At 44.3% G+C, this 12684-nt stretch overlaps 1 protein-coding gene across 1 annotated transcript in view; it reads left to right on the plus strand.

Annotated features, from left to right (window-relative positions):
- The window catches only part of LOC147109555 (spermine oxidase-like), a 57657-nt gene that overhangs the window by 35868 nt on the left and 9105 nt on the right, over positions 1 to 12684 (plus strand). Inside the window, exon 2 of the mRNA XM_086003616.1 lies at positions 3829 to 3995. Within this exon, the coding sequence (XP_085859742.1) occupies positions 3829 to 3995 (167 nt within the window). The remainder of the gene's footprint in view (positions 1 to 3828; positions 3996 to 12684) is intronic.

The following is a 12684-nucleotide window of genomic DNA, read 5'->3' on the forward strand; positions in this document are numbered from 1 at the left end:
CGGGACCCGCCACCGACCCCGGCCGCACTGGACCCACTGAGGTAGGGCGCCGCCACAGACACGGAGAAGAAGTCTATTAGTAAAAGTCGAAAAAGAAAAGAAAGGTTTGTTGTAAGTGTTGACTATTTGTTGATGAGTCAATGTGAAGCCATTATAAACATGGCTCATCATGTACTAGGATGTATCTAAAGGCCATTTCATTATATGTCTAAACACTAACATTTATAAGAAATTTCTGAGAATTGCAATGTAGCTAATAGGGTGAAGAGACATACCTGAAAACTCTGAAAACTGCTAAGTTTAATGGCCCGGGTTTTGCGGTCAGTGGCGAATGAACAGTGCTAGCCCTTCATTACACTTACTTGCCCACAGAATTTCTGTGGGCTTTTGCACTCTGACTTACGGTTATTAGAGAGTCAAAACAGGTATCTGGGACCTGTGTGAACAGGGCAAAGAACGGTCTGTCTCCTTAACCAATCAGATTGAAGAATCCATTGCGAGACACACTGGGCTAGAAATTCATCTTGGGCAGTGGCACAAAACAGGCGGTAATGGGTTGGCGGTCTGTTATACGCAGTGCCTGATATTCAGTTCCATTGCAGTCAACGGAGCTGAATATCAGGCATATAACGGGCAGCCGATCCGATAATGCCCATTTCGTGCCACCGTCTGAGACAAATTTCAAGCCGGCAGAGTCTAAACCAGGATGTATAGGTTAGAATAGTTGATTCAATGTCAAATCATGTACAGAAAGCAAAATAACGAGTGGGATAGAAAGATTGGATTAGCAGAGTGAGATAAAAAAGACAGAAAGAAAAGGTTTTAAAAATTGTTATTTTTTTTTTAGATCTCCAACAACAATTAAAATCTGAAGGAATGAGACTCCACATTTTTAAAAGTACATTTTCAGTGCCAGAGAAGTTGTTTGGTAGTAATTAAGGCTTAACACCAATGCTCCCTCTAAACTGTGCACATGCGCGGCCACACAGCAATCTGGAAGGAACCACGAAGGCCGCTCACAAGCTGCTCCCTGTAAGATAAAGCCATGTATGGCGCAGCAGATTTAAAGGTACTGCACGCACAAAAAAATTTTAGAGGGAACATTGCTTATCACACCATTAAAAATTCACTTACACTTGAATGGACAAGCTCTAACTTTTTCTGGCATTGAGTGCGTAAGTACTGCAAATTCATGCCCTCCCAGGTGTGTGAATGCCGAGTCTCTCTGTGAGATACTATTAGAGTGAAACTTGCTCCCCCATAACCTAGCCCTGAACTTGCATCTTTCTCCAGCTTCTCTCCGATCTCCCCTCATGCCCTCTCCGAGCTCATCTGGTCCACGAGACCCACTTCCTGCTCCCTCGACCCTATTCCCACTAAACTGCTGACCACCCAACTTCCGTTCCTGGCTCCCATGTTAACTGATATTGTTAACGGTTCTCTCTTCTCAGGTACTGTCCCCCTCACCTTCAAAATGGCTCATATCAAAGTAACAAATGACATCTTATGTGACTGTGACAAAGGTAAACTATCCCTCCTCGTCCTTCTCGACCTGTCTTCAGCCTTTGACATGGTTGACCACTCCATTCTCCTCCAATGTCTCTCCACTGTCGTCCAGCTGGGTGGGACTACACTCGCCTGCTTCCATTTCTTATGTATCTAATCGTAGCCAGAGAATCACCTTCAATGCCTTCTCTTGCTGCTTCCGCACTATTATCTCTGGTGTCCCCCAAGGATCTATCTTTGGCCCCCTCCTATTTCTCATCTACATGCTGCCCCTCGACAACATCATTTGAAAACACAGCGCCAGTTTCCACAGATACGCTGACAACACCCAGCTCCACCTCACCACCACCTCTCTCGACCCCTCCACTGTCTCTAAATTGTCAGACTGCTTATCCGACATCCAGTACTGGATGAGCAGAAATTTCCTCCAAATAACTATTGGGAAAGCCGAAGCCATTGTCTTCGTTCCCCGCTGCAATCTTCGTTCCCTAGCCACTGACTCCAGCCCTCTCCCTGGCAACTGTCTGAGGGTGAACCTGACTGTTCGCAACCTTGCTGTCATATCTGACACCGAAATGAGCTTCCGACCACATATCCACGCCATCACTAAGTCTGCCTATTTCTAACTCCGGAACATCGCCCGACTCCGCCCCGCCTCAGCTCGGCCTGAGCTCATCTGCTGCTGAAACCCTCATCCATGCCTTTGTTACCTCTAGACTTGACTATTTCAATGCATTCCTGGCCAGCCTCCCACATTCTACCCTCTGTAAACTTGAGGTCATTCAAAACTCTGCTACCCATATCTTATCTCGCACAAAGTCCCAGTCGCCCATCACCCCTGTGCTCGCTGACCTACATTGGCTCCCGGTTAAGCATCGCCTCAATTTTAAAATTGACATCCTTGTTTTCAAATCCCTCCATGGCCTCACCCCTCCCTATCTCAGTATTCTCCTCCAGACCCACAACCCTTCGAGATATCTGCGCTCCTCTAATTCTGGCCTCTTACACATCCCCGATTTTAATCGCTCCACCATTGGTGACCATGCTTTCAGCTGCCAAGGCCTTAAACTCTAGAATTCCCTCCCTAAATCTCTCCGCCTCTTTACTTCTTTTTCTTTCCTCCTTTAAGACGCTCCTTAAAACCTACTTTAACTGCCGTACTATCTCCTTTTGTGGCTCGGTGTCAAATTTTGTTTTATAACGCTCCCGTGAAGCGCCTTGGGACATTTTATTATGTTGAAGGTGCTATATAAATACATGTTGTTGTTGATGTTCTTGAGGAGCAGGGCAACACAGACAGCAACTTCTTGATTTTTGCGTTTAACTGCGCATGCACAGACACTGAAAGTTTCTGTCCGATTTATTCATCAATAACGGTGATCGCTGATAGCCTCACCGTTATTTCTACAGCAAAATCCGGACCAGTATCTCTTGTAGGGAAAGTCTTTGAAGTGATCTTGAGATATCTAAGAGAGTGGGGTTCCTGACAAACTAACCTGATAGAGTGTTTCAAAGATATTACTGACGTGGTGAACATTTGTTATTATATTTTGGATTTTCAGAAAGCATTTGATAAGGTTTCTCATTGGCAACTAATGGCTTAGGTAAGGAGTAATGAAATAGGGATAAAGTATGACACTGGATTAAAAACACGGAACAGGAGGAACTTATAACCCTAGGAGTTAGTCTTAAGACCCTTGTTATTTTTTCTGATGAAAAAATGTACTATTGGTCACAAAAATACACTGATCTGCTGGAAAAAGTGCAACAGAGTGGGCACCAGTGACCTCTACCCCTATCTCTGCTGGAGCATACAGGAGTATGGTGGGATCACGTGATTTCAATACTGCCAGCAGGCGCCCACGCCACTATAGGTGGGCAGGAAATAGGTTGAGAAGTGGTGTTCCCTGGTCCCATCAGTGTATTTTTTGTGACCAATAGTACATTTTTTCAACAGAAAAAATAACAAGGGTCTTGAGATTAACTCTTAGGGTATCCAAGCCTTAAAGGTTCCTCCTGTCCCTTGTTTTTAATTGCCACTCTTGTTGGGCCTCCTGCGCCTGACTCGCAGCCCAAGACTGCTGTTGGGGCCACTGATTTTTGGACCCGCTTACTCCATATTGTTATTCTTTTCATCTGAAAGTGTCTGACTTTGCTGCATAAAATTGTTATTTCCTCATCTGTTTGAAATTAACAATAAAAATGATCTTTCTGACTGATGTGTTTTCTGATCACTATCTACTGCTCTGTGACTGATAGCCACTCATAAGCCACATTATAACACAACATTGTTACTCACTATGTGCTCTACTCATTCCAAAGTGTGGATTTTAACCAACCCACAAATAAAACTCCAAAGATTGTCATCATCGGAGCGGGGATAGCTGGAGTGGGAGCTGCTGGAAAACTGCTGAAGCAGGGATTCACTGACATACAGATTATTGAGGCATCGTGTCAGCCTGGAGGACGGATCAGAGGCTTTCCGTTTGGTAAGTGCAATGCAATGGAAAAGCTATGGAAACATAGAAAGCAAATTGTATATACACCAGCGACCTCGTAAAATGAATAGTACTTTGAAAGAAATGTGATTAATGTGTGTGATTTAATCTGAATCTCTCCACAAAGATTTACAAAAACAGAAATATTTATTGATTCTGGTTCTTTGGCATTAAATGCACTCTGTTAGTTGCCTCTCTCCATTGGTACTTCATGTATTTCATTGCCAGTCAAATAGAGTGGAGATGCCAAAGACATTTAGTGCAATCTCAATTCAGGTTGGGCTGGGATGCTGCTGCTGCTGCGAGAACACATTACATGAAGAGGCACACTCCCAAATAAAGATATCTTGGTAAATCACTGAAATAGGATGCGGCAGCCAGCATTGACAAATATCCCATTAAGCCAGCACAAAAATGTAAGTAAATAAAATATGTGTTTATGTAGTTCTAAGCATCTTTCTGTTTAGACTTGTGTAAAAATCTACTGTGCAGTGAAGTGCAAGTAAGCAAATTAGCTTAATTATAGGCTGAAATTAAACTAATGTAGGATAGGATCATTATGTACACACTCCACATTCCACTTGTAATTTTCCACCTCGACAGAGAAAATGATTCATAGCTCAAGTGGAAGTGGATCCAATTCCCTCCAGTGCCAGATGATACCAGGGCCAGAAAATGATTTGCAAGGCTAGGATCAGGAAAGTCAAGACAAAGGAAAGTTTGCAGAGAAACACCATACCTCTAGGCTTAAAAAAAATCATTCTCAGGATATGTGCATCACTGGCAAGGCCAGTATTTATTGCGCATCCCTGGGTGCCCTTGAGAAGGTGGTGGTGAGTCTTCTTCTTGAATCGCTGCAGTCCATGTGCTGAAGGTACTCTCACCGTGCTGTTAGGGAGGGAGACCAGGATTTTAACCCAGCGACAATGAAGGAATGGTGATTCATATCCAAGTCAGGATGGCGTGTGACTTGGAGGGGAACTTGGAGCTGATGGTGTTCCCATGCACGTGCTACCCTTGTCCTTCTAGGTGATGAAGTTTTCTGGTTTGAGAGGTGCTGCAGAAGAAGCCTTGGCAAGTTACTGCAGTCCATCCTGTAGATAGTACACACTGCAGCTACAGTGCACCGCTGGTGAAGGGTGTATTGATTTCTTTGTGGGTTCAATGACGAGACATTTATGAAAGAGAATGACTTTTAATCTAAAGTTTGTTCAACTCTTTTATACAGCTTTTACAGGAGACACGATGCTTGTGATGCATCTAGAATGAAACTGAAACTAAAACTAACTGCCTTGCTTCTCTCGGTCACATGCCCTCTGCTGGTCAGGCACAAGCAATCAATACATGCAAACATGCTATTAAGGCATCATAATCGAACAGGCAAATACCATCTCTATTTGCTGATATCATTACATCTCCTTTTCTTAAAACAAAAGTATTTTATTTTTAACTAACAACATGTTTTCTTTGTATTAATCTGCATTTTAACTGTAACACTTAATGAACTTACATTATCATTAATGTTTTTTAACCTTGCTTTGTGTGTTCACATGAAATATGTCAATACACTAGAACTTGAAGAAAGAATACGATAACATTACTTCCTTCTATAACAATAGTCCTTAAATTTGCTCAATGAGTCTCTCAGGAGGCTTCACGTATCTTGAGGATTTTCTGATTGATTGTCCTTGAATCTGAGTTGTTGCCTCAGATGATCGGTTCTCAGCTGTGTGATCAGGTTGTTCAACAGTATCAGTCTCTTGACCTGCTGTGGCTGGTCCCATGAGAAGATCTCGACGATTTCTTCTCAGAACAGCACCCTCATCTGTCTGAATGGTGTATGATCTTGGTTGAACTTCACTCAGGACAGTTCCCTTCTGAGTCCATGTGTTTGTTTTGTCTTTCAACCTTACTTGGTCACCAGTGTGGAGTTCAGGTAGGTTTTGTGTTCCTCTGTCATAGTAGTACTTTTGCTTTTCTTTCTGTTGTTCGTTGAACTTCCTCACTTTCTCCCCCTCTTTTGTTTTCAGGAGGTTCTCCGGGATGGGTAGGTTTGACCTTAGCCGACGTCCCATAAGGAGTTGGGCTGGTGACTTAGCACACTCGAGCGGCGTTGTGCGGTATACAAGCATGCTCTGGTAGAAGTCAGTTCCACTGTCTTTTGCCTTGTACATCAGTCTTTTCACTGTGTTTGCGGGCTCTCCTGGGTCAACAGCTCTGGACAACGTGTCTGCTGTATACATCAGCTTACCCGGTGTGTACGCAACATTCAGTTCATCATAGACTGTCTCTCCTTCGCTTTCCACAACGAGGACTCTCTTTACCAGGTTCAGTCTCTCACAGGCTTTTAAACCTAGTATGGCTTGCACATCCTTTGGCACCACGATTAATGCTAGCGTGTGCTCTCTGTCCTTGTGTGTTACTTTGACAATGCATCTTCCTTTCACTGGTATTTCAGTACCTGAGTATCCTGTCACTTTCACTTTGATTCCATGTATCTTTGGTCTGGGTCTAATTTTCTTAAAATCAGTCTCTGATATCACATTAACTTGTGCTCCAGTATCCAATTTAAATGGAATGTGTATGTCATTCACTTTTAGTGTCAACATCCAGTCTCTTTCTTCTTTTTTGTTTTCAGACACAACATCTACATAGAACTCCTCTATGTCGCTTTCATCTACTGCATGGACCTTGCTTTGTTGCATTTGGTTCTTACAGCAACGGGCATAATGGTTGTTCTTGTTGCAACTATTGCATGTTTTACCATATGCTGGACACTTTCTTGGTGGATGCTGTGTACCGCATCGACTACATGTCTTTCGATTGTCCCTTTCATTTTCGTTCGCTGGCCACGCCTCTATTTTCACATTGGCTCTCTTTTTGTTAAACGGTTTGTATCCGTTCTTTCTCACTGCATCCACGTTGCAGCTATTGTCACTGAACAGCTCCTTTGCCTGCAACTTCACAGTCTCTGTAGCCCTACACAGTGCTATGGCTTTTCCCAGGTCTAGATCTTGCTCTCTTAGCAGTCTTTCCCTTAGACCATTATCTGGAATACCACACACCAGTCTGTCTTTTATCAGTGAGTCTGTCAGTCCCCCAAATTCACACGATTTGCTTCTGTTTCTCAGTTCAGTCACATACTGATCAATAGTCTCACCCGTTTTCTGAACACATGTGAAAAATCTGTGCCTCTCAAACATCACGTTACGTTTAGGTATGCAGTAGGCCTCAAACTGTTCCATTATTTTATCTAGTTTCATTTTGTCTCCATTAGCAATGAATGTGAAGTTATTATACACCTCCAGCGCTTCATCACCCACGACATGTAAGAACAGTGACGATTTCCTTTTATTACTTTTCTCGTCAGCTCCGATTGCCGCTAAATACAACTCTAAACGTTGTTTGAATCTCCTCCAATTTTCAGCCACATTACCTGTCAACTGAAGCGTCGCCGGTGGGAGTAAACCTTCCATTTTTCACTTCGTTAGCTATTCTCTAATGGTAAGTAACGATGTTCTCTTTTGGCTTGCTAATCTGTGGAGAACTGATTTAACTTCAGATTTTTTCTCTTCATCTCTTTCAGCCACTTCTGACACCATGTATTGATTTCTTTGTGGGTTCAATGATGAGACATTTATGAAAGAGAATGACTTTTAATCTAAAGTTTGTTCAACTCTTTTATACAGCTTTTACAGGAGACACGATGCTTGTGATGCATCTAGAATGAAACTGAAACTAAAACTAACTGCCTTGCTTCTCTCGGTCACATGCCCTCTGCTGGTCAGGCACAAGCAATCAATACATGCAAACATGCTATTAAGGCATCATAACCGAACAGGCAAATACCATCTCTATTTGCTGATATCATTACAAAGGGATGGATGCTTAAGCTAGTAGATGGCCTGCCGATCAAGTGGACTGCATTGTCCTGGATAGTATCGAGCTTCTTGAGTGTCGTTGCAGCTTCATCCTTCCAGAGAAGTGGAGCGTATTCCATCACAGTCCTGACTTGTGCCTTTTAGGTGGTGGAGAGGCTTTGGGAAGTCAAGAGGTAAGCCATTCACTACAGAATACCCGGCCTCTAACCTGCTGTAGAAGCCATGTCATTTTTGTGGCTGGTTCAGTTGAGTTTCTGGTCAAAGTGTCTTCCAGGATGTTGATGGTGGTGGACTTGGCGATGTTAATGCCATTAAGTCTCATGGGGAGGTGGTTAGACACTCTCTTACATAGAATTACATAGAATTTATAGCAGAGAAACAGGCCACTCGGCCCAACCAATCTATGCTCCACATGAGCTTTCTCGCATTCTATTTACTTCACCTCACCCTATCAACATATCCTTCTATTCCTCTCTTCATTATGTGCTTATCTAGCTTCCCTTGTTGTTGGAGATGGTCATTGCCTGGCACTTGTGTAGTGCAACTGTTACTTGTCACTTATCAATCCAGTTTAGCCTATGTTTTGCGCAAGACGCTGTTAGATCCGTGATTCTGAGGGTATGCTGTTATTCAATAACCACACGGATACTGTAACTTAACAATAAACAGGTCTTTACTGGAGGAGGGTAGTCTCAAGACTGGGGGGTATAGAGGCATGCGCAAAGCTTATATACAGGTGTGGTTACTGTCGGTACTACAGTATACAGGAGCTGTAAAAGTAGTTCTGTCTTAAAGGCACATACACTACAATTCCTCCCCTTTTAGATGAGTAGTACCCCTAATATTCAAATAACAATGAACACTTTAACATGTACATTAAACAACAATAGTTCATTTATAGATTCAGTCTTTGAGGCGGCTTCCTGACCCTTTCGGGATAGCGCCTTTCCTGAGGTTCTTGTTCTTGGTGCAGAGGCGATTCTGACCCCTTTTCATCGGGTAGTTCATCGGGTTCCACTGCTACTGGTTCTGAGGTAGATGCTACCGGTATGTCGAGTTCATCCCCAGGTACTCGAGACATGGGGTTGACACGTTCCTGTGACGCTAAGATCTGATCGACGTGGCGTCTCACAATGTGCCTCGTGCATATCATTCCGGGTTGCCATTTCTCTGTTTGATAGTCATGGGCCAAGACTGGTTGCCCTACATTGAAGCTCCTTGTCAGCTTCTCATTGATGTGCTGGAATTGTTTGTCCTCAACATTTCTTCGCACATTTGGTCTGAGGAAGTCCAGACGAGATCTCAACCTCCGGTTAAAGAACATCATGGCCGGGGTCTGGTTGGTAACTGCATGTGTCGCGTTCCGGTAGGCTAATAAGAAATTGTCAATCTTATGCTGTAGTGGAATTTCATCATCGCACATGGCCTTTATCGCCTTTTTAAAGGTTTGTACGAACCTCTCAGCCAATCCATTCGTGGCTGGATGATACGGGGTGGATGTGTAATGCCTTACCCCATTCCTTCTCATAAATTTTTGAAACTCGTCGGACACAAACTGTGGTCCATTATCAGAGCAAATCTGCTCTGGCAAACTGTTTCTGGCAAATATGGTCTGTAGGACTGCAATCGTTTTCTCTGTAGTGGTTGAAGACATTTTTATCACCTCAGGCCACTTTGAATGAGCATCCACTGCTATTAAGAACATTGAGTCCATGAATGGACCAGCGAAATCAATATGCACCCATTGCCATGGAGAGGAGGGCCACTCCCATGGGTGTAGAGGGTCATGTGGTGATGCATTTTGGACCTTCTGGCATCCTAAGCAGCTCTTAGTTAGGTCTTCGATTTGTTGATCGATTCCCGGCCACCACACATAAGCCCTAGCAAGGCTTTTCATTTTCACTCCCCCCAGATGACCTTCATGTAGCTCATTTAGCACTCTCTCCCTTAACTTGGGTGGAATCACCACTCTGGATCCACATATCACTGTCCCCTGGCATACTGACAGCTGTTCTCTTCTGGATGAGAATGCTGGCAACAGTGAGTCGCCATGTGTTGGCCATCCCCTCACCGTCAAATCATATACCCGAGACAGCGTCGGATCATTGCGGGTCTCCTTCTCTATATCCGCGTTCGTTACTGGCAATCGTTCAATTATTGACGAATAAAATATCTCGATAGGGTCCACTGCTGGTGCTTCCTCCACGGTAGGCAGTGGCAGGCGCGATAGCCCATCAGCGTTCCCATGCTGTTTCGTGCCTTTATATTCTATTTCATATTGATTCGCCCCTAAAAACAGGGACCATCTTTGTAACCGTTGTGCAGTCATCACTGGAACGCCCTTCTTAGGATTAAAGATGGAGACAAGTGGTTGGTGGTCAGTCAGCAAGGTGAACTTCTGCCCATGCAGATAGTGGTTGAATTTTTTTACTCCCCATACTAGGCTGAGGGCCTCCCTGTCAATCTGGGCGTAGTTATGCTCGGCTGAGGTTAGTGACCGAGATGCAAAGGCTACTGGCCTCTCCAACCCGTCTGGAAATTTGTGCGACAGCACCGCTCCAATACCATAGGGTGATGCATCACATGCCAAACGAATTGGTTGTGCTGGGTTAAAATGGGCCAACACCTCTTTTGATGTGATCAATTCTTTACACTTCTGGAAAGCTCGTCTACGTTCGTCATCCCACTTCCATGGTACCCCTGTTTGCAGTAGGGTGTTCAGCAGGTGTAATACCATGGACAAATTTGGTAAGAACTTGTGGTAGTAGTTTACCAGCCCGAGGAACGACCTCAGTTGTGACACATTTTCCGGTGCTGGAGCCTTGACTACTGCCTCAATCTTGTCAGGGGACTTATGTAACCCCTCTTCAATGATGACGTGGCCACAATATGAGATCTGTTTCTGGAAAAACTCGCACTTGTGGCGATTAGCTCGTAGCCCATACTCCTTTAATCTGGTGAGCACCTTCTCCAAATTGGCGAGGTGATCACTGTCATTTTCGCCCGTGACCAAGATGTCGTCCAAATAACACTGGGTCCCTGGAATCCCTTGCAGGACCTGATCCATCGCCCTTTGCCAGATAGCCGGAGCCGAGGCTACTCCGAAAACCAGCCGGTTGTATTGATAGAGACCTTTATGAGTGTTAATCGTAAGGTATTGTTTTGAAGCTTCTTCTACCTCCATTTGCAAGTACGCCTGGGCTAGATCAATTTTGGTGAAGCGTTTACCTCCAGATAGCGAGGCAAAAATATCCTCAATTCGTGGAAGCAGATATTGTACCGTGTGAAGGACTGGGTTCACTGTCACCTTAAAATCCCCACAGATGCGGACCTTCTTTGGTTCCCCAGGCGTATTACTCAACGACCTCTTCATTACAGGAACGATGGGTGTAGCCCACTCGCTCCAGTCCACTTTGGACAGTACTCCTGAATGTTCCAACCCTTCCAGCTCTGCTTCGACAGCTGGTCTGATCGCATAAGGCACTGGTCTGGCCTTAAGAAACTTTGGGCTTGCATTTTCCTCTATTTTAATCATTGCTGTTATGCCTTTTAGTGTTCCTAGTCCCTCCTGGAACACTTCTTTTGCGTCAGTTAGCATTTTTGACAGTCGTCCAGGTGTGACGTCGTCATCCTTTTTGGCCTCAACCTTCAGTGCCTGTATGGAATGCCAATCTAATTGTATCTTCCGGATCTATTCACGTCCTAGCAGTGGTGGTCCTCCATCTGGCAATACATATATATCCATTTTAGGTATTTCTTGGCCTTTATATATCACTTTCACCCTTATTTTTCCTTTGGGGTAGACTTTTTTGCCCCGTATACGTCTTCAAAACAATCTCTGTAGCTTTCAAGGGTATATGTGAAAATAGCCGCTTGTAGTCCCTTTGGTTTATGACTGTTAGGGCTGATCCTGTGTCCAATTCCATTTTCACTTGGACTCCGTCTATCTTGAGTGTAACCCAGATAGTCTGGTGATCCTCCATTTTGGTTACCTTATGTAGTTTCAGACAACCCAGCTCCTTGCTTCCGGAGTCTGTGTCACTTTTCTGTTCGTCTGAACCACTGTCCATCACCTGGTGTACCTTTTTGTACTTCTCCTGTGGAGATTTCTTGCTGTTGGTTTTCTTCCCAGACCTGCAGACTCTTGCTATGTGTCCTGCTTTCCCACACTGTCTGCACACTTGGTCCTTGAACCAACAATCCTTCTGGTCATGTGTTGTTCTGCCGCAGCGATAGCACTTCCCTGTTCCATTGGACATTTCATTGGTGCCATATTCTTGCGGTCTCCGTTGTATCTCTGCAGCGCCCCTTGCGGCTGCTTCATGTGATACTGCCATACTGAAAGCTTTGTCCAGCGTAAGATCCTTTTCTGATAGAAGCCGTTTCTGGGTTCCTTCACTTTGTAGCCCACACACAAACTTGTCCCTTAACGTATCTGCTAGTCCCGCTCCAAACTGGCAGTGTTTCGATAGCTTGCGCAGTTCCGTTAGGTACTCAGCATTGCTTTCGTCTTTGTGTTGGTTCCTTTTATGGAACTTAAATCGTTCTGCTATCAGCAGCGGTGTGGGGTTTAAGTGGTCCTGTAGGATTTCTACTATGCTTTCGAAATTATGTTCACCGGCTTCTCTGGGGTTATTAGATTTCACAGTAACCCATAAGTTTTTGCACCCATGGAATTTAACAAAACCAGTGCTTTATTAGCATCTGGCACTTCATTCGCCCTGCAGTACGCCTCAATACGTTCCACATATGTCGCCCAATCTTCGATTTCATTGTCGAACGTAGAGATACTGCCACTC

The sequence above is a fragment of the Somniosus microcephalus genome, chromosome 12 (assembly GCF_052327205.1).
Source record: "Somniosus microcephalus isolate GS21.2 chromosome 12, FLI_Smic_1.0, whole genome shotgun sequence".
Classification (NCBI taxonomy): domain Eukaryota; kingdom Metazoa; phylum Chordata; class Chondrichthyes; order Squaliformes; family Somniosidae; genus Somniosus; species Somniosus microcephalus.